Source organism: Myxocyprinus asiaticus, chromosome 37 (genome assembly GCF_019703515.2).
Source record: "Myxocyprinus asiaticus isolate MX2 ecotype Aquarium Trade chromosome 37, UBuf_Myxa_2, whole genome shotgun sequence".
Classification (NCBI taxonomy): Eukaryota; Metazoa; Chordata; class Actinopteri; order Cypriniformes; family Catostomidae; genus Myxocyprinus; species Myxocyprinus asiaticus.
In genome coordinates this window covers 41,795,001-41,822,242 of record NC_059380.1, presented here as the reverse complement: position 1 = coordinate 41,822,242, position 27,242 = coordinate 41,795,001, and the positions used below count along the sequence as shown (strand labels likewise).

General features: G+C 38.1%; 1 protein-coding gene and 1 long non-coding RNA gene across 3 annotated transcripts in view; one reads left to right on the top strand and one right to left on the bottom strand.

The window, feature by feature from the left end:
- Window positions 1-5,530: 5,530 nt before the first annotated feature.
- Window positions 5,531-13,517, top strand: LOC127428127 (uncharacterized). The gene is made up of 2 exons (XR_007895031.1): window positions 5,531-11,684; window positions 11,848-13,517. It is a non-coding gene; the product is annotated as an uncharacterized LOC127428127 (long non-coding RNA).
- A 298-nt stretch (window positions 13,518-13,815) lies between these two features.
- The window catches only part of LOC127428122 (soluble calcium-activated nucleotidase 1-like), a 13,712-nt gene continuing 285 nt past the window's right edge, over window positions 13,816-27,242 (bottom strand). Inside the window, exons 2-4 of one of the 2 annotated variants that reach the window (XM_051676223.1) lie at window positions 21,834-22,478; window positions 15,785-15,988; window positions 13,816-15,637 (exon numbers count right to left, since the gene is read on the bottom strand). In XM_051676223.1, the coding sequence (XP_051532183.1) occupies window positions 15,267-15,637; window positions 15,785-15,988; window positions 21,834-22,461 (1,203 nt within the window). In that variant the 5' untranslated portion in view covers window positions 22,462-22,478 and the 3' untranslated portion in view covers window positions 13,816-15,266. The remainder of the gene's footprint in view (window positions 15,638-15,784; window positions 15,989-21,833; window positions 22,479-27,242) is intronic. The other variant, XM_051676222.1, reaches the window with a different exon arrangement.

Genomic DNA, 27,242 nt, shown 5'->3' with positions numbered 1-27,242 from the left:
AGAGGTCGACCGATGGTGGATTTTGCCGATACTGATAACTAAGGTGGTGGGAAAGGCCGATAACTGATTAATCAACCGATAGTTTTTAAAATCAATATATAGAATGTTAAAACAGAGGAACATGTTGGAATAATTTTATTTTTTTTTAAACTATCTGCATTCATTTTTGCCGATAACCGATAGTTCCAAAAAGCACCTATCGGCATCAATTAATCGGTAAAATCGATATATCGGTCTATGTCTAATTTCTATTATGTAGTGTAGTCACCACCAGTAATATTTCTATATAAAAGCAATAAAGCACTCTATATTTTGAGTAGTCACTCCTTTGTGTGTCATGCCTAAGAAATGACTCAGCACAACCTCTAGTACATCATTGCTTAAATAGAACATAATAAAGAAGCTTAACTTTCATTGGCCCACTTCTACTCATTTGTTGTCTTTTTACACCATGTATTTCTGCCTTTGTCTTGTAGACTACTTTCTGCATCCCTTGTGTGCCGCTGTCCGCATATTTAAACACGGTCAGAGAGAAACTCAATCCTGCCATTGACATTCTGTGGACTGGTGACGTCATCTAATAAAACACATATTCAGTGTCATGATATCTGTGTACTGATTCACAAATATAATGATAAAACACTCAGGAAGTGGTTTAATGTGAAGTGTAAAACTCATGTGATACAGACTTTGAGCAATATATGCTTTTATCGCTCTCAGGGCCAAAGGTGGTGTCTATCGAGGAGATATCATCTGTTCTCAGAAGACCGCCTGTAATCTGGGACAACATCCACGCTAATGACTACGACCCACAGAGAATGTTCCTCGGTCCCGTTAAAAACCGTCCCACATCCCTAAACTCAGAGGGGTGCTCACTAACCCCAACTGCGAATTTGAGCCCAATTTCGTTGCTGTTCACACGCTCGCCACCTGGTGCAAGTCAAACTCTGGACATATGGGTACAGATGTCAAATAATAAATGTGCAATAGTGAAAGATCTGTCATCATTTACTCACCCTTATGTCGTTCCAAACCCATATGATGTTCTTTCTTCTGTGGAACACTAAAGGAGATATAATGAAAGTGAATGGGGACCAGGGACTATCAAAGTAGCCCATAACACTCACGTGCGATAGCCTTCTGAGGTCATACGATAGATTTATGTGAGAAACAGGACGAATTTAAGTCCTTATTCACTTAAAATCTTGCTCGGTGGCCGTAGCTACCATTCACATTCATTGTATGGAAAAGAGCATCTCGGACATTCTGGCCAACATCTCCTTTTGTGTTCTACTGAAGAAAGAAAATCATACAGGTTTGGAGCGACATGAGGGTGAGTCCATTATTTTTATTTTCGTGTGATCTATTCCTGTAATTGTCAAAATCATCACAGTGGCAGTGTTCAGTTTCATCATTTATTGTCTTCTTTCTCTCTGTCTGTATTTGGGATGATGTCATCGGTCACAGATGGTGAGGATCAGGGGTTGGACTTCAATCCCCATGTGGCTTTGCAACTGGCCCTTACAGACTGGCTGGTTGAGTTTGTACCAGCTTACAGTAAAAACAACATACTTGTTTGATTTATAACTTTGTGTTCTAGTCAGGTGCAAAGTGACAAAATCACAGCCAATCAGAAGATATTTGATGTTAAATAGGGTGTATAACAATCTGTCAAGAACATATTCAGGTACTATTTTACCTAAGAAGAAAATTAAAAAAATATATTTTGCTTAAAAAAATAATTGTAAAGCCTATTTTTAGGACTATTAAGATTTTTGGTCCTGTTTGTTAACATTAGTTAATGCATAAGGTGTCATGAAATAACAATAAACTACATATTTTCACAGCATTTATTAATCTTTGTTAATGTTAATTTATAGAAAATACAATTGTTTGTTATTTTACGTTTGTTCATAATGCATTAACTAATTTTAAAATATAAAACTTGTTTTTAAAATATTTTAATTTATATAGAAATTAATATTAACCAGCATAAATAATTGTTGTAAACGTATTGTTCATTATTAGTTTACGTTAACCAATACAACCTTATTGTAAAATATTACCAGATTTTTTTGCATTGTGACATTATTTTCATGACAATCACATTTTACCCACAAATTCTCGTTACTGTAATGTGGGGCAAAAATATTATTCAGATTATGAAGTTTGTACATCATGGTACAGTGAAAATACATCATGGAAGGATTTGTTGTACTGCCTTTAATGTATGCTGATTTTAATAATAAAATACAAAAATAATTTTATACAAACTGTATTACAGTAATAAAATTTAAAGTAAAACATGGATATATTACATTAGAATGAAATTTTTTGCATTACAGTAATAAGAATTTGGGGGAGAAATACAAAAATAAATGCACACAAAAAAAATTAAACTGTAAAATATTATTCCTTATTTCTTTGTTGCTGTGATATGGAAAAAATATATTTAGTATTTATTTAAATGTGTATAAATACATGGTAGTATTTGTTGTACTGCCTTTAAGCTAATTATAAAAAAGAAAAAGAAAAAAATCATTATGTGCAGTAATAAAAATCATATTTGACATTAATGAGAATTACAAACAAAATCAAAAGTTCAACATCTGGATATATTACAGTGATGAACATTTTAGTGGAAATGTGCTTAAGTGTCATGAAATATAATGTTACAATGCAAATGTAACTTTTTGCAAAAAAAAAATTTTTTAACATTTTTTTTTATATTGGGCTGAAATCTTATATTATTCTATTAAATATGATATTATATTCCCCTGAAAACACAATTGTTGTTGGACCAATGACATTTCACTGTGGGCGGGGCTACCCAGCATGACGGGATAGAAATAGAAACACAAGTTAATAACAAAATATCCTGTTGCTTGCAGTCACAACTAAAATTGTTAATAAAATGAAAAAGATTTATTACTTGAAGCTTTATTTCATCATTGTAATAAATGTCATGAAAATAAGATTTCATCTCTTTCTTAATGGCTAACTGCACCAGTCTCTGTCTACCCCGGCAGTCACCTCGGCCTAAACACGATGCGTCTGAAGAGGAGCCGATGCAGACAGATGGTTATGTGCCGGTGTTGTGTCGAACTCTGTTTCACGACGGGATCTGTATGTGGGAACAGTATCTGACAGTAACATTCTCCGCTGTCAGAATGCATTCCCCCATGCACAACCCAACCTACCCTAACCTACACTACCCTACTTACCCTAACCCAAAAGAATACGACTTTCAATGCTGTAAAAAAAAAAGTATTTGCCTTCTTCCTGATTTCTTCTATTTTTGTGTCTTTTTCATACTAAATTGTTTTAGATCTTCAAACGAGATATAACGTACAACAAAGGCAACCTGAGTAAACACCAAATACAGTTTTCATATATATAGAGAGAGAGAGATTTCTTAATTGAAGCAAATAAGTTATCCAACACCTATATCACCCATGTGAAAAAGTAACTGCCCCCTTAAACTTCATATCTGGTTGTGCCACATTTAGCAGCAACAACTGCAACCAAACGTTTCCGATAACTGGAGATCAGTCTTTCACAACGCTGTGGGGGAATTTTGGCCCACTCTTCTTTGCAGAACTGCTTTTTTAATTATTTTTTTTATTTAACATTTTTATTACAGAAAAAAACAATAGACACAACATAAAATACAGAATCAGATATATAAATTAAACCCTTCCCCCAGAACATCCCCCCCACCCAACACAAACACACATTACAGTGGTCTCTTACAGTTATGACAAAAAATTAGAAACAAACTAAAAAAAACATACACATCAAACAAACAATTAAAAATCAAATATCCCTCTCCACTGCCCCTCCCTGAGAACCCTCCAAAAAATCCAAATAGCCACCCCATTTCCTATTAAACAAATCCCACTTTCCCAACCTTCTATAGATCACCTCCTCAAATGCCGCAACCTCACTCATCTCCCCGCACCACTCTCGAAACGAGGGTGCCCCAGCCGTCTTCCACCCCCTGAGAATTATTCACCTGGCCACCATAACTCCAGCCAGGCCCAGGACCCAACCTCTCAAGTGGCTATCCCCAAAATGTATGACTTCCCCATCACCCAAAATGCAGAGTCTGGGGCAAAATGAAAACCGTGTGTCCAACACATCACACATAAATCCCTGAGTCTTCAACCAAAATTCCTGTATTTTAACACATCCCCAAAAAACATGGGTTGTGTCCCCGTCTTCTGATTGGCATCGCCAGCAGGTGGGTGTGTCTTTAAGACCAAGTCTATACAATCTAGAGGGGGTCCAATATAATCAATTCAAAATCTTAAATTGCATCAGACGCACCCTTGAATCTCTAGATGTAGACTTGACGTTATTTAGAATCCTATCCCACACTCCAATACCAAGTTTAAATCTTTCTCCCATAATCTCTTGAGAGAAGTTGAAGCTCCGTCCCCCAGACTCTGAATTAACAGGGAGTAATACACTGATGCCTCATGACCTTTTCCAAAAGCAGTAATCACCTCTCCCAGAGTATCTGCCGCTTTAGTACAGAGCATGTGGCGCAGCTGTAAATACCTAAAGAACTGAGATCTGTGAATCCTGAAATGTTGAACCAAATTTTCAAAAGGTCTCATCACTCCACTCTCATATAGATCACCGAGTGTATTAACACCCCTCACAATCCACTCCGACCAGCAGAAAGGGGTATCACCAATACACAACTTTGGGTTTAGCCATACTCTTCAGGCAACATTTAAATAAATGTCTAAATTAAACACTCTGGACACTTTTGTCCATAGCATGTGCAGATGCAAGATGACGGGGTGCGACTTAACTTCTCCGGTTAGTTTGATGGAAAGGCTTTGTAATAATAAAATAGGGGCAATAACTTTCTGTTCAATTCCAAAACAGGGAGGGGCTCTCTCAGGTGGAAGAGACCAATGAGCCAAATGTCTGAGACTGAACGCATAATAATAAAACAAAATCTTGGGTAGGCCTAGTCCACCTTTGTCAATCGGCCTATGTAACTGATTGAAATGTAGTCTGGGATGTTTACCATTCCAAATGAAGTACTTCGCTATGCTGACAAATTGTTTGAAATAAGAGAAGGGGACATCTACAGGGAGAGACTGTAGCAGGTAGTTAAATTTTGGAATACAATTCATTTTAATTACATTAACCTTCCCAGTCATCGATAAATGTAATGAAGCCCACCTGTCTACATCGCTCAAAAAACTTTTTATTAAAGGGTCAAAATTAACTCTGACTAAATCAGACAAATTTGTTGGGAATAAAATCCCCAAATACTTAATGCCCTGTTGGGGCCACTGGAAAGTGCCCGGCTGGAAGGCCGTTACTGGGCAGTACGCTGTCAGAGCCAAAGCTTCGGATTTAGACCCATTAACTTTGTATCCTGAGAACTTAGAAAAGGAATTGATAATTCTGTGGAGGCAAAGCATAGATCTAGTGGGGTCAGAGACGAATAATAAAATATAATCTGCGTAAAGCAGAAGCTTATGCGCCACACCTCCTGCCACCACCCCTGGAAAATCATCCTCCTTTCTTATCGCGGCTGCTAATGGTTCCAGGGCAAGACAGACCAATAATGGGGAAAGAGGGCAACCCTGCCGAGTGCCCCTATCCAGAGTAAAATAATCTGAAATTAATCCATTTGTTTGTACCGCTGCTACAGGGTGTCTATAAAGTAACTTAATCCAACCAATAAATGTACTCCCGAACCCATACATTTCAAAAATCTTAAAAAGATAATCCCATTCTACCATATCAAACGCTTTTTCGGCGTCAAGTGAGATGGCAGCGACCGGAGACTGATCATTCGCCACTGACCACATGATATTGATGAGACGCCTGATGTTATCAGAAGAGCTTCGGCCCCAAATAAACCCCACTTGATTTATACGTATAAGAGATGTCATAACCTTACTTAATTGGTTAGCCAGAATTTTTGACAATTTTTACATCTAACTGGATCACGGAAATTTTTTATTTTTTTTACACTCGCTTGGATTATTTTAATTATTTTGCTCAGTTGTCAGTTTAGGGAGATCTAATGGTTCCACAAAGTTTCTAATATCCTCATCAGCAGACGAAGACGTGGAACTATAGAGATCAAGATAGAATTCTTTAAAAGCATTATTAATATCAATGGCTGAGGTAAATATTTCACCACCAGCAGATTTCACTGAGGGAATGATAGAAAAAGACTCTCTCTGCTTTATATATCTAGCCAAAAGCTTCCCTGCTTTGTCCCCCGACTCAAAGTATGACTGTCTTGCCCTGAATAACCAAAACTCCACTTTCTGCAATAAAATAGTATTATATCTGTATTTCAATCGAGTCAATTCTCTGAGGCCATCAGATGACATACGGCGCTTCAGCTCTGCTGATTTCTTTTTCTCCGTATGTGGCATCACCTCTAAACTCACCAGGGCATGATCTGAGACTAAAATGTTTCCAATTGAGCAATCAACAACAGATGAAATGTGGGATTTGGATATAAAAAAAAATCTATTCTAAAACAAATCTTATTGACTGATGAAAAAAATGTATAGTCCCTACCAGATGGGTTCAAAAGTCTCCAAATATCCGAAAGACCAAGATTTTTACACATCCTGTGAAGCGTCAATGTTGCTCTAGGGGACTTACGCACTTTTGCTTCACTATGATCAAGGATTGAGTCCATCAAAAGATTAAAGTCTCCTCCCAATATTATATCATGAGGGGTGCCAGTGGCTTGCAACATCCCTTCAAGATCTATAAAAAAGCCCTGATCATCAGCGTTAGGTGTGTAAATATTAGCCAAAATCAACCTTTGCCCCTGAATTTCTGCTAAAACAATAATGACTCTTCCTAATTTATCTTTAATCTGTTTGAGACATTTGAATTGTAGATGTTTATTTATCAGTGTAATGACTCCCCTGCTCTTACTTGAGCCAACACTAAAGAAAACATGTCCACCCCATATCTTCCCAAATTTTTCAGTTTCCTGCGGAGAAAGATGCATTTCTTGAAGAAACACTATATCATATTTCTTACGTTTAAGAAAAGAAGTAACCTTCCTACTTTTTATGGGGTGCCCCAACCCATTTACATTCCATGTGGAGAGAGATAATCCACTCATATTAACATTTGACATTTTGATATAATAGAAAAAATAAATTGTCAAAAAAAAATTATACAGACCACACTCCCCATTAGTGAAACAATCAAACCCCGAACTTCCTCCCGAACAAAACAAACAGAAAAAAGAAAAACGTGCGTTACTGTGCACGAAAGCGCCAACCGTCGACAATCCCTCTAAACTCAAAAGGTCCATGAACACCCACGAGCCCCCACAACAACTTTGCCATCAGATTGCTCAATTTTGCCTCACAAATTTGTGAGGCAAAATTACATAACAGAAAATACTTTGTGAAATAAACCCAGTCAATAGGAAGAATGAACACAAAGAACGTGTAGATTCATTCACAGAACTGTCTCAAAGGTGTGATCTTCCACAAAACAAATTCCAGCTGATATAAAACAGTTCAGATTCCTCGAACAGACAAACGAATGTTCAGTGAGCCAGCTGTTATGAGTTCAGTGGATGACGTAATCATTCCAATGTCCCGTAAAAATACTCAACAAAACAAACTCCAGCCAGCAGTAGGAATAAGCATGATTCACAAAACAAACTCCAGCCAGCAGGAGGAATAAGCACGATTCACAAAACAAGCTCCAGCCACTCGGCGGAGCCAACGCAAAAAGAAAAGAGAAACCAAAGTGACGCCCAGCTTCCTCAAGAGTAAGTACAGCGAGTCGACCCACTCACATGAGAAACATCCAATGGTTTACTCAGACATTGATTCTATAAAGACATTGCCAGATTTGGACATGTGAATACTTTGCGACTGTTTTTCGTTTCTATTCTCAGTTTGGCAGGAAACATCAGAGCAAACGAGATCTTTTTCTGATGTAAGAGTTTCTTACATTCCTTGAACCGATCACATTTCTCTCTTGTCGAGTTCGCAAAGTCCGGGAACAAGAAAATATTGTAATTCTTCAAAGAAAGCTTCACCTTTGCTCCTCGCCTGGCGCAACACAAGATCTTTATCGGATGATCTCAGAAATCTGGCCAGAATCGATCTGGGCCTATCTCCCTCAGCAGATCTGTGAGCTGGCACTCTGTGAGCTCGCTCGATTTCCAGCTTGTGGCCTGTTATGTCGAGCAGACTCGGGAAGAGCTCGTCCAGGAATTTCACCATATCTCTGCCCTCCTCATGCTCAGGAATTCCAACAATTTGAATGTTATTCCTGCAGCTTCTATTCTCAAGATCTTCAAGCTTTTCAAGGAGATGTTCCAGATCAACTTTGGTTGTGGGCGGATTAGCGGCTAATTCCCTCTCTGAAGATTCTAGACAATCGATTCGTCTCTCAACATCAGTCACTTTTGTAACTAACTCAGAGAATTTTATTTCCATCGCCGTAATCGATCGATGTATTACAAGTCAGCAAGAACCTTCGTCAACATCACCGACACCGGCTTTCATCTTGAACACGTAAGTGTAAGTGGATTTTGACTTCTTTGCCATGTTTTGCCTCAAAGAGCAAATGTGTAACTGAGTGTATCAAATTTCATCAGATTATAACATGAAAATTATTACAAATTTAGCAAAGTGCGCAGAGCTCATCACTCACACGTCTGCTTCTTGCATGGCGTCACGTGACCCCCACAGAACTGCTTTAGTTCAGCCACACTAGAGGGTTTTCAAGCATGAACTGCCCGTTAAAGTTCTCAATCAGGTTCAAGTCAGGACTTTGACTTGGCCACTACAAAACTTTAATTTTTCTTCTTTCTTACTCCTATGCTTTGGATCATTGTCTTGCTGCATAATCCAGTTGTGCTTGAGCTTCAACTCACAGACTGATGACCGGATGTTCTCCTTTAGGATTTTCTGGTAGAGAGCAGAATTCATGTTTCCCTCAATTATTGCAAGTCACCCTGAAGCAGCAAAACATCCCCACACCATCACACTACCATCATCATCACCGGAATTCTGTGTTCGATTTACGGCAGATGTAACGGGACCCCTGTCTTCCAAACAGTTCCACTTTCGACTCGTCAGTCCACTGAACATTCTCCCAAAAGCTTTGAGGATCATCAAGGTGTGTTTTGGCACAATTCAGATGAGCCTTAATGTTCTTCCGGGTTAGCAGTGGCTTTCGCTTCGCCACTCTTCCATGGATGGCATTTTTGGCCAGTGTCTTTCTGATAGTGAAGTCATGAACAGTGACCTTTATTAATGCAAGAGAGGTCTGCAGTTCCTAGGATGTTGTCCGTCGCTGTGCTCTTGGAGGAATTTTGGAAGGTTGACCACTTCTGGGAAGGTTCGCTACTGTGCCAAGTTTTCTCCATTTGGAGATAATGGCTCTCTCTGTGGTTCTTTGGAGTCCCAGAGCCTTTGAAATAGCTTTGTAACCCTTCCCAGACTGATGTATTTCAATCACCATTTTCCTCATAATTTCTGGAAACTCTTTCGACCTTTGCATAGTGTGCTGCTGTGTGAGACCTTTTAGCCAACTTCATGCTGCTGAAAAAGTTTATTTATGTGTTGATTTGATTGAACAGGGCTGGCAGTAATCAGGTCTGGGTGTGTCTAGTCCAGCTGAACCCCATTATTAAGTACATTAATGGCATTAAGGATAGGATAGCCCAGTTTCATAGATTTGGGGATATAGTAACTAAGGGGGCAAATACTTTTTCACGCAGGCCCAGTTGGTATTGGATAACTTTTTTGCTTCAATAAATAACATTATCATTTAAAAAACGTATTTTGTGTTTACTCAGATTGCCTTTGTTTTATGTTACATTTTGTTTGAATTTTTGATGCAATTTAGTATGAAAAATACACAAAAACAGAAGAAATCAGGATCACATCACTGTAATTAAATAAATGCATGCGCTGTGTACTTAAGTGAAAACGCAGCACTGTTGTATTTTCTCTAAGCACGCGGGGGCTTGTGAGTGTTTCCAGCTGTTACAGAGCAGTTCACAATCATTAGGACATGTTAGAAATATATGACACTCCATCACTAATGATCAACTGTTGATGAAATATGACAATGTTTATATGTTATAGATTATTTCCCTTATCTGTTTGAATGAGCAGCTGGAAGCAGTGAAGCGCAAACATTTCAAAATAAAAGTCCCTGGTGTTTTTCAGCTTTTAAAGTGAAAAGTTCTGCACGATGAATCAAATCTAGTTTTCCCCCGGTTATTGGTATTTTGGTTGCACCATAAACTGCATCTGGAATTTAATTCAGTTTGGACTCTTGTATCCTCTGTCTGGCCCTCCCCATCACAGGAAGGAAAGACCAAGAACATTAATATAGGCTACAAGTTTTAAAAACTATTGGCAGATTAATTGCCTTTCAGCACATTATCGAATCAGCACAAACCAATATCAGTCGACCTCTAATTTGTATTTATTTATATAATGGTACATAATCAATTTTAATGTGATATATATATGTGTAAAACATGTCTTGAGTGTTTTAAACTTGCATATATCGTGTTTTACTGATGATCATGTTGAATGTGTGCCGCTGTCTGTTTAAGTAAGAGTCTGTGATACAGGATTTATTTTCAGATTGTGTGAGTTTATTATGGGGATACATTTGTTTCAGTCAGAGGTGATGAAGTTGTTTAAAGAGATGCAGAGTGTATCACAGCAGAAAGTTGAGATGGTTGGTGACAGGTGAAATTGTTTATCATATTTACAGTTTTCATTGTGATTATGGGACAGAGAGCACATGAGGACATTTTAGTTAAATTCTCTGCCAGTATATGCCATAACCTCATGCGACCCCACGTCCTCATGCGAGGACATTGTGTTTTGTCTTCACTATATGCTACGCATAATTTAAATTCATTTAAAGTGACTGATCTCAGTTCAGAACACTCTGTGCTGTCAGGAAAGGGTTAAACAACATGGCGCAGATCTCAGAGAAGTTTGTCTTTGGGAGGAACACCAAAATAACTACATCTGGTAAGAAACCTCATTAGTTTTTACATTGAAACCTGATTGAGTCAAAAGATTAGAGTCTCTAGTTTATTTCGATATGCCATTTTAAAAATGTCATCAATTTATCGCGAACCAGCACACTGTTAAACACGATGACCTCCTGTGAGGACATTTAGTCAGACTTACTATAGAAATTCAATCCACTGTGCATTATCATGTTGAGAATCAGTGAGTGTGTCCAAAAGCTGTAAATGTAGCTTTCAGAGGCTTTATATGGAGTTAGGATGAAAATAAGGTGCATTTCAAACTGTTTTGAGACTAGTTCTGTCATTCACTAATTAGGGAGCAAGGGAGCATCCTATAGCTCTCTATGCAGCTAAGTTCATTCACTCTTAAAATGGAAAATGCACACAGCAGTCGCACTCAGGTCTCAGGAGGATAAAGGGATTGGAAAAGGACTTTTCTCTTTAAGTAGATAAGGGAACGTGCATCCACTGTCATGTTTTTATAACACTGAATTCAATCTCACTGTCGTTCTGTTCCTCTGTCAGGCTGGTAGAGGGTCACGTCACCCCGTCACAGAACTGCAGTGTGATTCTAGAGGATGAGTCGGGGGTTTGTGGTTACACATTTGCCCTCACGGATGCTAAAACTGCCATGACTGATGCTCAGGTACATAAATGACAGGTGGAGATAATATTTAATGCTTGTAAGCAGATGTTGCTTTTGTACCGATTCTCAGTAAATCTAATTGTTAACAACCGCAGAAAGGTCAAAGTCTTGAACTTCATATATTCTCCACGGTTTCTATCTCCCTCTATATTTGTTCCTCAAGTATCCAAAGACAATGATGCAGGATTACCCATCAATCATAGCCATTCACCCCGACCCCACAGCGGCTAAACATCTGATTGGACATGTCCTCTCATCACCGAGAGACAGCGGTGAGTTTAACAAGACAGAGACCAGTCAGAACTATGTGGGTTTAGAGCTGTGAGAAAGAGCTATTTATTCTGAAGTTATATAAAACAGGAAAACATAAACAATCATAGGTTGCAGGTTTTGTTTATTTGACATGTTTATTGACTCTCTTTTTTCTTCTTCTTTATCTTTTCAAACTGATCTTCATTATTCACCTGTATGTTTTTCTCAGGTTCTTCTGGAGTTTTCAGTGAGTTCAGATCAGATGACAGAAGAATGCTGGACTTCCCCAAAACACTGAACTTATTCCAGGTGCTCAGAGTCCACGGGCTTCCGACGGACCTGGTCGTCATGGGAACTAAACTGTGATGTCATGATTAAAGCTGAAGGATAATCAGTCCACATTAAAACCTGCTGATGATTAAACAGAATTTAATCGTTAATTTAAAATGGATCCAGATTGTTCAGACTGCTCATTTGCTGATTTTTGTCACTGGTTCTTTTATGATATCATGACTGTTATGATTGTAAAAAAAATCAGTATAAAAAAAAAATGCTTTATTGATTATAAAATCTTTATTTGCATATTCATTTTAATATATATGTCTCACTATAAGGACAGGTTTGTCTTTTAATTAAAGACTTCGCAATGTTTGCAAGTCATCCACACCGGAGACTTTCGAAAACACTTTAAGGCCCCAGCACACTCACGGAGAAGTTCTTCTTCGTTCTTCACTCAGAGCCAAAAACAAGCTGAGCAACAACATACTGTTTGTGAACATTTATGCACCCGCCAAACCGCTGTGTAAGTGTTTAGAGGAGCCTTTAAATATGAGGATGCTCAAGACTACATGTAAAACAACTATTATGGCATTAAAATGTGTTATCTTTGATGCCTCATTCTATGAGTAGAATTCACAAGTGATCAGTAAAATAAATGTATGTATATTTGCAGTAGATAATGTGTAATTTATCATATTTTCTGCATTCATGCCGCTAATGCGCTAACTTTATAAGCAGCCATAATATGCACCGATTACACTGTTATTGTAACTTATGATGAAACTGACACTACTGAGAATATGGCTGTATAAAAGTGTGTTAATGACAAAAGCATGATGATTAGAGGCATATCTTACTTTGGGCAGATGTGTGAATGGTTTTCGGCTGCAGATGGTACATGAGTGAAGCAGCATGTCAAACAACAGAGTGAATGGGCACTTAAGAGTATTTGAGTAGAATTGATTCATTTTGAAAACTAATTAAACAAAAAAAATTGCATGACATGTTCTTGGAAAACGTCTCTACGTGAACGGTCATACAGATGTAGGTAAATTTGCACCAGCTCACTAATGTGTGTTCACGTTGACTGATCTTAACTGACTGAACAGAAATCAGCTGTCGGCCTCAAAGTAGGTGGAGCTCCAGGTCACACCAACCGATGAAATGGACCAATGGTGTTTAGCAGCCGTTAAGAAGTTTTCCCACCAAGAAGAAGAACCGAAACCTTCAACTTCGTAGGAAGTGTGCAGGGGCCTTTAGTGCTGGACACTCTGAAAACTATGACATTAGGAAATCGAAAAATTAGTTTTTAACCAAAAAATGCATGAGTGTGGACGTGGCCACAGACAGATGGCAAAAGTAAGGTAAATAAATATGTCTTGAGGTGTTGTTGTTTTTAAAAAATGCAAATAATTAAATGTTTTTAAATTAAGACAATCATTTATTCAGTTTGGTTAGAGGCGTCCTCTATTATTGCTTCAGTCCCCTGAGGTTTCGCATCAAATTTTCCACCATATTGCGTTTCGCTTTGTGATGGACACTGTCTGCAGAGAGTGCACACAAACAACGCTGAAAATATACTGGCCACTATTTCAATGCCTTCTTTCCATTAGTGCTTGTTCTGTATTTTCACCATTGCATCATGGGTATCCGGCAGGACCAGATGAAATCTGCGCTTGCAGAACTCTGCAGAATTACAACATCCGTCATTCATAAAAGTTCTACTTATATATATATATATATATATATACACAGTACTGTGCAAAAGTCTTAGGCATATAAGATGCTTCAGCTTTAGTGTGTCAATAGGAAATATATATTTTAGACTCCCATTTTTGCAAATAGATTAGAATAGAAGAACAGGGAGCCCTGCAATGGATGCCATGGCCCCCACAGAACCCCCCACTGAACATCGTGTCAGTCTGAGATTACATAAAGAGACAGAAGCAATTGAGACAGCCTAAATAGATAGAAGAACAGGGAGCCCTGCAACAGATGTCATGGCCCCCACAGAGCCCCCACTGAACATCGTGTCAGTCTGAGATTACATAAAGAGACAGAAGCAATTGAGACAGATTAAATAGATAGAAGAACAGGGAGCCCTGCAACAGATGTCATGGTCCCCACAGAGCCCCCACTGAACATCGAGTCAGTCTGAGATTACATAAAGAGACAGAAGCAATTGAGACAGCCTAAATAGATAGAAGAACAGGGAGCCCTGCAACAGATGTCATGGCCCCCACAGAGCCCCCCACTGAACATCGAGTCAGTCTGAGATTACATAAAGAGACAGAAGCAATCGAGACAGATTAAATAGATAGAAGAACAGGGAGCCCTGCAACAGATGTCATGACCCCCACAGAGCCCCCCACTGAACATCGAGTCAGTCTGAGATTACATAAAGAGACAGAAGCAATTGAGACAGATTAAACAGATAGAAGAACTGTGGTGAATTCTCCAAGAAACTTGGAACATCCTATCTGCCAACAACCAAGAGAAACTGTGTCCAGGTGTATCTAGGAGAATTGGGGCTGTTTTAAAGGCAAAGGTGGTCGCACCGAATATTGATTTAGCTTTTTTATGTTTACTGGACTTTGTATGATGTTAATTGATAAATGAAAACTATTTATGTCATTATTTTTGAAGACATCCTCACTATGCAACATTTTTCATAAGTAATGTCCTAAAACTTTTGCACAGTACTGTGTGTGTATATATATATATATATATATTTTTTTTTTTTTAAATCATTGCACTCAGAAAGAGTAATATTTTAGAGTTGAACATAACACAAAAAAATCTATATTCACTATCGAAATGTCCACTTTATGTTGATTCCATGACTTTTCCAGGTTTTAAAAGTCTGTTTTCAAAGACAGTGGAAACCCTGAAATGACATACATGATACGATCTCACATGACTTGTATTTGTCACCTTTCTGCTGTTTTCCCAAAATATTTTGCACCACTGAAGGTCAGTCTTGCATTGAAACCCACACACTCCCATTGGCAGTTGTGTCATCCTGCATTGACCAATCATTCACCTTCTGATCTATATAAACTCCAGTCCCTCATATTTAATGTCTCCGATCTTCGTTTCAGGCAGAAGTACATGCCCGTCCAGCGTGAAGGCCGTTATGTAAGTGGCGATCTGCCCCCCGTCCTCCTCAGATTTGAGCGCTACTACAATCTGATCGTCCGTGTCGGGGATGAATTTAAATGAGGAGAATCCGAGCGTGGGTTTTAATGGGCCGACATGTGACACAGAGATCTGACTGAAATCAGACGAGCAGCTCAGAACGAGGTTTGTGCCGCGATGTTCGTCTGCGGTTTCGTCGTAGCGTTCAGAACTCGCGCGGCGAGGGAGGAAGAACCACCGCTGAAGACGCTCACTCCACACACCCGACTCATGAATGAGATAACCTGAGATGAAAACGAGACAGAGAGAGATATCAAACTTTATGTATGTGTGTATTAAATGTTTTTTTAAACATTAGGAGTAGATAAACACTTGGTTTGTTTGTTTGTTGCGAATGCAAGTTCAATATAGAATAAATCCTGTTCACTCACCTGGTGGTTTGATTCCGGCTGCTGTCTTGAGTGCGTTATAATGCGAAACCCAGTTCTCGTGCTCCACGTCACCATGGAAACCGACCACCTTCACCCACTCCGGGTTGTTGTTGACAAACTCGCCGGTGATAGTTGTCCATTCCTTCCCAAGACCACCGACGTACAAACGCTCATCCTTTACGGCCATCCACTCCGCCTTGAAACCTGGAATGAAGTGTCAAAGGTCAAAGAGCAGCCAATCACTGACAGCAGGGCTGCACTGAAAGTACCAGTATACACTTAGTTGGTGATGATAAAGTTCAGAATTTCAGCACATAGTAAGACAATATGCCAGTATTGAAACATCTTGCTTTGTAATACCACAGACAGCCTTTGTTATGTGCTGTTGCATGCATGGGCGGCACTAGGGGTGGGATACAGGGGCTTACACATCGGCGCCCCCCACCCCTATATAGTTCGCCTATGCCTAGAAATGGCTCTGGTGATAAAGGTTTATTTGGTGAGGTCCTCTCCCAATTGCTCTCCTATTGATCTTCATCAACACCGATTGCACCGTCTAGTAGTGAAGATTGTGCATCGGCACTCTACTGCTTTTCCTGCAATGCTGCTTGGATGTACAAAGTTGAAATTCCAACCGAATTTTAACTACTGAAATTTTAGAGGTGAATTTGCAAAGCGAAATATAATGGGGAAAATAATACCTGTCAAATAATAAATTTGGGTAACATTTTACAATAAGCTTCCATTCGTTATCATTAGTTAATACATTAGGTATCATGAACAAACTATTAACAATATATTTTTTACTACATTTATTAATCTTTGTTAATGTTAGTTAATAAAAATACAATTGTTCATTGTTAGTTCATATGTAGTTAACCTATACAACTTTTGTATTAATATACGGTATGTTGAAATTAACATTAATATTAATAAATACTGTAAAAGTATTGTTCATTGTTAGTTCATGTTAACTAATGTTGTTTAGTAATGTTAAGAAATAAAACCTTATTGAAAAGTGTTACCTACATTTGAAAATAAACAAACAAACAAAAAAACAGAATATTTTGGAACTGAACTTTCATATGGTTGTATTATTCAGTTAGTGCAAGTCAGTGTCCTTTTGTGTTTTAAAGACATTTCACATTAAAATATTTCCATATGTTTTGCTATTATTGCTATAGCCTTCATAACATTCCCAGTAAGGCCAGGAATGTGTCACTTTCATTGCATCTTTTCTTAGGGCTGGGTATAAATAAAACAAGTTTCTGATTAATCCTGATCTTCATTTGAACGATCCCGATATGGATTCTTACAATCACAAGATCGATCTTTTACTCTTAAGTGCTCTTTACATCAATCTCAGTCGACCAGTAGATCGCAAGACAACCGGTGGTAGATCTCATCTCATTAACAGGACAAAGGGGAAAGAGAGAAGACAGAGAGACACACTACACGAGAACCTTAAAAATCACTCTCTATTTCCTCGCTTGGGCTCCCGCGTGATATTTGACTGACAGATGATTAATGTGTGTGCGTGTGTGATGCGGATTCACGCCTACACGGTAAAATACACTTCAAAATTCTGTGAAAATGCCTGTTTTGGTTATTAATGTAAACACAGGTATTTATGTCTAAGGTGAATGTGGAAAGTGTATTTGTATCAAAATACTGGACTTGAGATATGCATCCTAATGGACTGGATAACATCAGTCGCTTTACAGATGAATCAATTAATCCAGTGTTGTGAGGCTGATGATTTATATAACTATATAAAGAAAACAATTATTACAGTATTAATGTATTATAATCATACAGTGAAGAAGACAAGAAATTTAAGTAGTTTTATGTTGCATTTCATTACTTTTTTCAATATCAATGAATGTTTACTTGAATACTTGATTCTGCTGGTTAACACTTAAAGCACTGTTTGCTTAATTTCTATCTTTGTTTTCTTTTATTTATTTGTTCTTTGCTTGTAATTTGTTTCTTTGTTCTTGTTTTATTTCTGACAGTTTTCTTAAATATAACTTTAAAACTCGAAACCATGTTAACTCATTAGGCCTTATTATTATTTTGTTGTGATATCGACTTTGGTATAGAGAATAGTTAAACTGCTTTCATACATAAGAAAAAAGGACAATATAACTGTAACATACCCTAATTAATTGGATTTGAATAAAATCAAACTGTAATCTAATGAAATTGAGACCATAAAATCTGGAAATCTGAATGAAATCCAATACCCAGCTGTGATCTTTTTTTTATACAATGAAAGTCAATGGTGACTGAGATTAAAGGCCGATACCAGGCGCGAGGCCACATAAGGGCCAGAGTGGCACTGGTCCACCCAATCAAAACTGCAGGAATATAAAAACAGTTTGCAAATAAAAAGAAAATGCATTTTGTCACATTTAAAACAGCTCACATGCAAGATAATCATCATATTCCTGTTATAAATATAGTTTTTTTTATTTCAAATAGAAAGTTTGATATGATTATGGTGAACTGAAATGGGCTGCGGCGCTTCTTAACGAGTCGCTCATGTTCTCTGCACAGCACAGCTCTATATGTAAACAGATCCACTTACTGCGTTGAGCACCATGATAATGTATCCACGCTTTGTCTCACTTTATTATTATTATTGTTATTTGACGTGGGAGTGGGTAATTTTGCTCGTCATTTACCATCAACTGTGTGGCAAGCGACCTTTAAGACTTCTCAGAGTGACAAATGACAAGAAACGCTGTTAGACACAAATACACGCGTTGGAAGAAGCACACTTGATCATATTTCAGAAAACAGACGAAAGAGAAGCCGTCAATGCGCATATGATGAGTTCTCACTATTTCTTCCCTGTTCATAATCTGGTACCAATTTGCAGGAGTAGTGTCATCTATGAGAACGCTGAATATGATCTCAGACCATCTCAGGATGCAAGGACATTGGGACGACAGGTGAATTGTTATATGTGTCATAATTCAGTAGTTGCAACCTCAGAAATTGTTCTTGAACAAGAAGTTTCTTGTGCTTGTCTACTTTTTAGCCTCCAATTAAATATAACATTCCCCAACTCTGTAGGACAGCTGTTAAATAGGACATCTGAGGGGGCCTAGGTATCTCAGCGAGTACTGAAACTGACTACCACACCTGGAGTCGTGAGTTTGAATCCAGGGTGTGCTGAGTGACTCCAGCCAGGTCTCCTAAGCAACCAAATTGGCCCAGTTGCTAGGGAGGGTAGTGTCACATGGAGTAACCTCCTCGTGGTCGCTATAATGTGGTTCTCACTCTCGGTGGGGCGCGTGGTGAGTTGTGCGTGGATGCTGCGGAGAATAGCGTGAAGCCTCCACACATGCTAGGTCTCCGCGGTAACGCACTCAACAAGTCACGTGATAAGATGCCGGTCTCAGACGTGGAGGGAACTGAGATTCATCCTCTGCCAACCGGATTGAGGTGAGTCACTACGCCACCACGAGGACTTACAGCGCATTGGGAATTGGGCATTCCAAATTGGGGAGAAAAAAAATAAAAATAGAACATCACTCGCATCACACTTATTCACTCGCGTTTTTCACCAAACCTCTTACTTTACAAAGACTACTAATCAAAAGATATGTTGCGACATTGCAGCAGCTCCACGAAGCCCAGAATGTAAGCCAAAGAAGAGTTGTGAGATTTTAAAGATTCGATCTTTGGGGCAATAGCCAATGCTGGGTTTCCCAATAACGCTGCAACTTAAGCCTTTACGATCATCTTAACTGATGTTGTTCTTTATTTCACGATGGAGTAACTTCTGTTTCCCAAACCAGCACATAGATCACTCATTATAAAGTTGAGCTTAAGTGCTTCGTTACAGGAGCTGTCCGGTCTAAAGGTGCTGATCACTTTGGCAAATATCTCCAGGTGTTTGTCTTCTCAAAATGAAAATAATGTGGAAATACTAACAAACATGGAGGTTTCTGTAACCTTGTTGAGGCACTGAAATGTATTAACTACTACAGAATTCAATTAAATAATTAATTAGGGCTTTGGTAAGACAGGGTTTCAGATGTTTGCTCAGCTTATAGAGATTAATAAAAGTGACGCAAGGAGTGCATGTAATGTGAAAGTATCCGATGAGCATCACATCATTATAAGGGGATCTCATATAGCCTGTGTTGTTTCTTTGCCTGGAAACCGAACAGATGCACAAAGAACAGGATTAAAATAACAGACATCAGTACTGAACTACTCATAGACCTTTCTAAACAAAAGGAAGGGAATCTCTCATTGCACATTCACTCTAACCTCCTTTGATAAACGTATTTTATTTATTTATTTAAGTTTTAAACTGCAGGGTCACGTTACTCACATATGTCTAAAGAAATCTGTTTAATAAGATAATCTTTCTATTGCTATCATAGTTATGATTATCAAATAAGGCCAATAAAGCATTATACTGTATTATGTGTTATGTAAATTTAGATTTATCTTTAGACCTAATTTAGACCTATCACTTTGCATGTGCAGACTGTGGAGACTGCCAGTTGATTTCTATGTGATTTTCTTCCCACACTTTTTATCATCTAAAACAGTGTACAATTGCTTTCCAATGATCAAAATATATTAATATAATTTATTCAATGTCCCTTTGTCTCTGATGATCTGTGAAAGATGCGAGAAAGTTACATTTAAGTTGCATTTAATGGACTTTGGAGTTTTTCAAAGCTCTCATTAATTTACAAACGTTTTTACTTAGATAACGATGCTTTTGGGAAAAGCACCATTGAGATTAAGTACTACTTAAGTGCTACTAACATTCTTCTTAGTGCTTTGGGAAACCCAGCCAACACCTGTGAAAAGCAGGAGGACTGAAAAGTGTCTAAAAATAATGTTTATTGCAATATCTCATTATTTCATTTTTATTTGTGTAACAGGGTCAGAAAGTTGCTTCCACTTTACTTAATTTTGTGTGTGGCCCTTTAATTATATTTAAGCTGCCCTCTCCACCCATTGGCTGGTGCTGTGTAGCGAACTGGTTCCGGTTGGGTCATTAAGATTTGCGCCAGCCGAGAGAGTGGTTGTGGTGGAACATGCGTGAGTGTGATTACTGGGACTGAACGCTGCTTTTCAATGTGTTTAAACAGAATCAAATCCACCAAAGGCGTGAGATGGTGTCAATCGAGTGCTTTATTCAACACAACGCAGAGACAACCCCATTACAATTGCATCAATATGACCTATTAAGATATATTTCTAATAATAAACTTAATAATTGTAAAAAAATATATATATATATATATATATATATTGTTATTGTACATGTAATTATGAAACTATCCTAAGTATTAGGTAAATGTGCGAATATTGACTCATAAAGGCTGAGGAAAGGGGCGTGCTTCATTATATTCACAATTAAATTAGGCACAGAATAGAGGTCCACCCTGTTTCACCAAGGTCCACTCATTTGGAGATTTCTGGCCTCGCCCCTGCTACACAAGTGAGCACAGATGTGAGTGCTTGGCCACAGTGTTGCAAATGCACAGTCCGGTTAAACATGCTTAACGTGCACTCATGTGTTACCATGACGGGAACAAACCTCACTACTCAAGGGGGTGACAGAGTTCCTTCAAACATCTTTGCCATTAAACTGGATGTGTTATTATTCAGGTAAATTGCTAGAAATATTTTGACTTTAATTTACTTGCTCAGCAATATTCTCTTCAAACTGTTGCACCACCATGACAATAGTTGAGTTAAAAGAGAAAACTTTCTGTAAAAGCAGACAGTTCATACTAATCTCGCTATAGCGCCCCTTGTGGCAACGCTGAGAATGCAACGCATACTTGAATTAGACTATTTGCACAACATGTGAAATCGCGTAGAGTATGTTTCGGTAGAAATAAAAGTCACAAGGGTTTGTGAGTAAATGATGACAGAATTGACATATTTGGTAGTAAACAGGATCAGTTCTGATTTCATGTTGATTTTAAGTGCAAACAGAATGTAATTGCTCAGACTGATGAGTCTGTACATTGTTCTCAATAAGATTGACTGAAATTGAATTTACCTTTAGATACGCTGCCGTCTCCATCAGGCAGAATGACCCAAGGCACGGCTCTGTTTCCCTCTATATGGTACACCACACCCGTTCGATCGTCCACGCTGTACAGGTGCCCGTTAAACACCACCAGCTCTGAGAGCTCCATGCCTCGCCCCTTCTCTGACAGATGGCTTTCCAGCATCACTGTCTCCGGATCCCACTCAACGGATACGCTGTCACCGCTCTCAGACACCAGCAGGTGGCCCCGTTTCAGGTAACTAAACCACGTGTTGTCCTTTTTACCACGTGAGTTTGTGTCCAAGTCCGCTATGACTCCAATCCGGTATCGGATCCCGTCCGCCGTGTGTTCCGGAGGGCTGAGCGGGTACGTGTCATTGTAACGTGACCCGACTGATTCAGCAGCGGCCATCATGCCTGAGACATCCCGGGCGGGACGCCATGATCGCTGGACGTTCCCTCTGCTGTCTGAGCTGGAGTCGCCCGTGTCTGTTGATGTTTGGTGCAGGTATAGAAGTAGGCCCAACGCCAGCAGGGTTGCCAAGGTGATGGCCCGCCATCGGAATCGGAAACGCGGGTCGGAGATGAAGCCAGTGATGGAGGAGAACATGGAGTCACCATGAACAGAAACCCGCATGGAGTCTCGCTTCTCTGCTGACACGGAGAATGAAAAGGAGAAGGGTTCAAATGATTATAATCATCTAACATTCTTTTAATCTACAAAAAACAATACAGAGCCACAAGAATCGGGAATTTCTTCAAACTTGCATGGCAAAATGGCCAGTGCACGAGTGATAGAGCAATATAATGGCCAGGCGGATTAATCTGGCAATATCTGGCCATTTCAGAATAATCAGCATTGTGCGATAAATGTGCCAATTGGCTGATTATTGGAAAGGAATATTCCAGGTTCAGTACAAGTTAAGCTCAATCGACAGCATTGGTGGCATAATGTTGATTACCACAAAAAATAACTGAGCCGTCCCTTGATTATTTTATCTCTGTTCTACATTATTTTATTGTGATCAAATCGATAACAGGGTTTACTGGCATTACGATGTCACCCATATTTTATTTTTATTTTATTTTTTAAAGAAAAGGAGGGATGAGTCTAAATAAATTTGTGTAGTAATCAATATTGTTGACGTGACGATTGAGCTTAACTTTTATTAAACACGGAATATTCCGTTAAGCATAATTGGGTTAAGACCGTGCATGTAAACTAGGGGTTGACCGATGATGGATTTTGCCGATACCGATAACTAAGGTGTAGGAAAAGGCTGATAACAGATTAATCGGCCGATATTTTTAAAAATATATATATTTATAGAATTTTCTTAGTCTTTCCTTACACAGAAGCTACAAGAGTCCAAAAAGTAGACAATCCTCAGTGCAGTTTAACTGTTTAAGCAAAATAAGAAAATAAGAAAAATAATGATAACAATAATAACCCGAAACAAATATGAGGTTTGGTGCATAACGTGCAACTTTTAACTATAAATAAGCCTAAAACACACTGGTGATTTTTATTTTTAAATGATGGAGATTTGGGTCCATTACAATACTCTGTATTAAGGTATTTAACACCAGATGTATATGTATTTATGTGTATATGTATTTCACCATATTAAGTTTGTTTTTATTATTATTCACAAGATATGCAGTTGGAGACAGATATAACAAATCCCCATAAGGAGTCACTATCTGTTTTTATTTCACCTCTAGGAGCCGCTGTTATACGGTATAACAATAACATAGATTTTTGCCGATAGCCTATAGTTCTAAAGCGCAACTATCGGCACCGATTAATCTGTTAAACCGATATATCGTCTACCTCTAGTATAAACACGCTCAGTGGCATCTTCATTCACATGCTGGGTTATATTTCAAACCTAAAAACGTATTTTTGCCAAAAGTTCGGCTTAAAAAGTGTGTGCTTATGCTCTGTTTCTTTACATTAAATGACACTTGCTAAAAGAAATCTGCATATAAAGCAATGACATTCACACATTTTAGCCACTGTTGGCTAACATATGTAAGCAAGTCTATTGTAAATGCTATCCTCTTTAGCACACAGTTGTCCTCCCAGAAGTATACTACAACACAACAACAGATACTCATTTAACACAACACACAGCAACAGCAAACATCCCAAGAGTCATTACTTCACACTAATTAGACAACACATAAATATCTGCATTCATTTCAATTCTATAGTGTAAAGCTTCACATTATTGAACATGAAGTGATGTGCGAATATATAGAGACAGATCTAAAAGACACCATTGTGTGTGCGTTTGGATGAAACACTCCCACACACACACACACCTTCAGACACAATCACAGCACACTTTATGTAATCGTCGGTACGGCAACCGTGACTCATCTGTTAAAAGAGTCCAGTGAAATTATCCCATCAAGTAACATTAACATTAAATTATTGCATTTCAACAAGGACTCCAATTTTACTACAATTTCATTCTAATCTTTATATTTAATTGACAAATGAATACTATGTGACAAGATTACATTTTTTCAAAATAACATTGGTGAATGTATATACAGCATGCTCTGTTTAAATCTCTGTTGGCTCGAGGTTGAATCTGGGTTCAGGTTTCTTCTTCGTCTATTTTACATCTTAAGGAGTTTTTTTCCTTTGATTTGCTCACTAGGGAGTATGGAAGGCACTATTGTTTGTAAAGCTGCTTTGGAACAATATGTATTGTGAAACATGCTGTACAAATGCATTGAATTAAGTTATTATGCACAGCCAAAATTCACAAGTACCATCCCAAATGATGTCGTTCTCCTGGTTATGCAATGAAACATTTGAAATTACAGATCATTTCATATTACAATGTTTCAGTTAACTAATAAATATAACTAGCAGACAAAGTCAAGTTGGAAGCTTTGACAGGTCCAAATAATACAACATACCACATATTAAACTAAAGCTGAACTTTAGAAGTTTATTCTCATCAAAGCTGTTATTCATTCGAGCCATTGATTCACAAACCAGCAACATATGTTAAAAAAGGAACGTGAATCATTCTCTACCTCTCTTTCTCTCCCTCATGTCTTGTATTCGTTTCTTCAGTTGTGACTCTTTATTATGAGCCTCTCCCAGCGCTGATGTACAGTACTGATGAGCCGCGCAATAATGACATGACAAATCCTCACAAAGACTGAACTCTTACCTTCATGGTGCACGTTAACTCACCAACAGAGACACTTTAAAACTGCAGATATTAAACTCAGATATTGGGTTCAAGTTCTGTGGCAGAGGTTACAGGTGTGTAAACCGCAGAAAGCAGCTTTTGTTGTTTATTGTTTTACAAATGTATTTGTTCAGAGGCGTAACCTGCAGATTATGAATTAATTCTCGTAAATATTTCTAAAGACTATATTAGAGAGCTCTCTAATCGTGTGCTTATGAGCTCAGGTCAGTCTTAAGAGAGCTCATTTGTTTGGGAAATGATTGCAGACTGGCTTGAACATTCTGTACTCTTTGCATGGGACATCTCACATTACCAGGACAGAGTTGAACTTTAAAACGCCTGGCAACACTTTACAATAAACTTTTACTTTACTATAGCACACAGCAGTTTGGACACACCTACTCAGTCTTTATTATTTTCATTTTGTCGCATTTTAAAATAATAGTAAAGCCATCAAAACTATGCAATAACATAAATGGAAGTATGGGAATTATGGTGTGATTAAAATTCATTAATTAATATTTTAGTTTTTTTGACTAAATTAATATGTAGGCACACTTTATATTGTCTAGAAAACTAATTTTGAGCAGTTAATTGAAATTGAGCTTTTTAATATTATAAGAAAGATTCAGTCAATTGAGTCCAAACTTTTGACGACCGTTAGTGAACTAATGTTCAGTTAAGTATTATTTTAGCCTATTTTAAAGATTTACACATTTCAATTTCATAACAAAATTCTCAAATTGAATTGTGTAATGTTTAACAAAATTAAATTAATGTAACTTTTTTTTTTTCACCTTTTGCTCCCAATTTGGAATGCCCAATTCCCAATGCACTCTAAGTCCTCATGGTGGTGTAGTGACTCGCCTCAATCCGGGTGGTGGAGGACGAATCTCAGTTGCCTCCACGTCTGAGACCGTCAATCCGCGCATCTTATCACATGACTTGTTGAGCACGTTACCACGGAGATGTAGCGCGTGTGGAGGCTTCACGCTATTCTCCGCGGCATCCACGCACAACTCACCACACGCCCCACTGAGAGTGAGAACCACATTGTAGCAACCATGAGGAGGTTACCCCATGTGACTCTACCCTCCCTAGCAACCGGGCCAATTTGGTTGCTTAGGAGACCTGGCTGGAGTCACTCAGCACACCCTGAATTCAAACTCATGACTCCAGGGGTGATAGTCAGTGTCAATACTCGCTGAGATACCCAGGCCTTAAATTAATGAAACTTAAAATATTTAGTTTTTTATTAATTTATTACGGATTACTTAATTCAATAGGATGGAATTTTGTTGTGAAATTGAAATGCATAAATGTTACAATTATTTTTTTGAGTGTAATATAACAATATATGGCAAACTGACACTTTCATTCCCATTAAAAATCAAAGATGCTGCTAGCGGCAATAAGGTCTATTGCCATTTCTGAGGATAAAATCTGTAATTATAGCCATTTCGCATTATTAACATTAAATTATGTATAGTCTATAATAATCCATCATTTTAAACATTTAATAGGCCTAAACTGCAAATTATCACCCTTCTGTTTTTGTTTAGCATTTTAACAACAATTCCAGCAATTCAATTTTCTTTCTATTATCAATCGTTCTCTAATTTAGTCACAAATCAATATAAATAAATGCCATTGTTAAATGGTTATTTAGTGTAAAATAACTGCAGATAATGATACGCATTAATTTCTCTGTTAAATAAATAATAGAATCACTAGTATAAAAAGGGCTATGGTCGATACTCGATATCCTACAACTCGATACAAAAGTCTCGATACTTCTAAATCGATCCGCCCATTCCTAACGCGCATGCGCAGCTGCAGTCACACAAGCCGCTTTATTTACATGATTCACGCAGTCCGTTTATAAACACAATAACATCCGTTTAAACGCTGTGCTTGTTTACACACCCATTCTGGAAGATTCTTGGCTTTCTTGACGCTTGTTTGAGGCGGAGAATGGGTATTAATGTATTAATACAAGGTTATTACAACCTAGTTTCAAACGTACACATCTCATTACGAGTGCTTTCACTATTATAAACCTCTTGTATTATGAGCATTTAAACATTGTATTGCATTTTTTTCATTAACATTGTAAGTGACAATGATATACTGTTTCTGGAAGTTGTAATATTGGGCACTAAAGTAATACTGCAGTAACTCCCGGTTGGTTGGTTTTTGC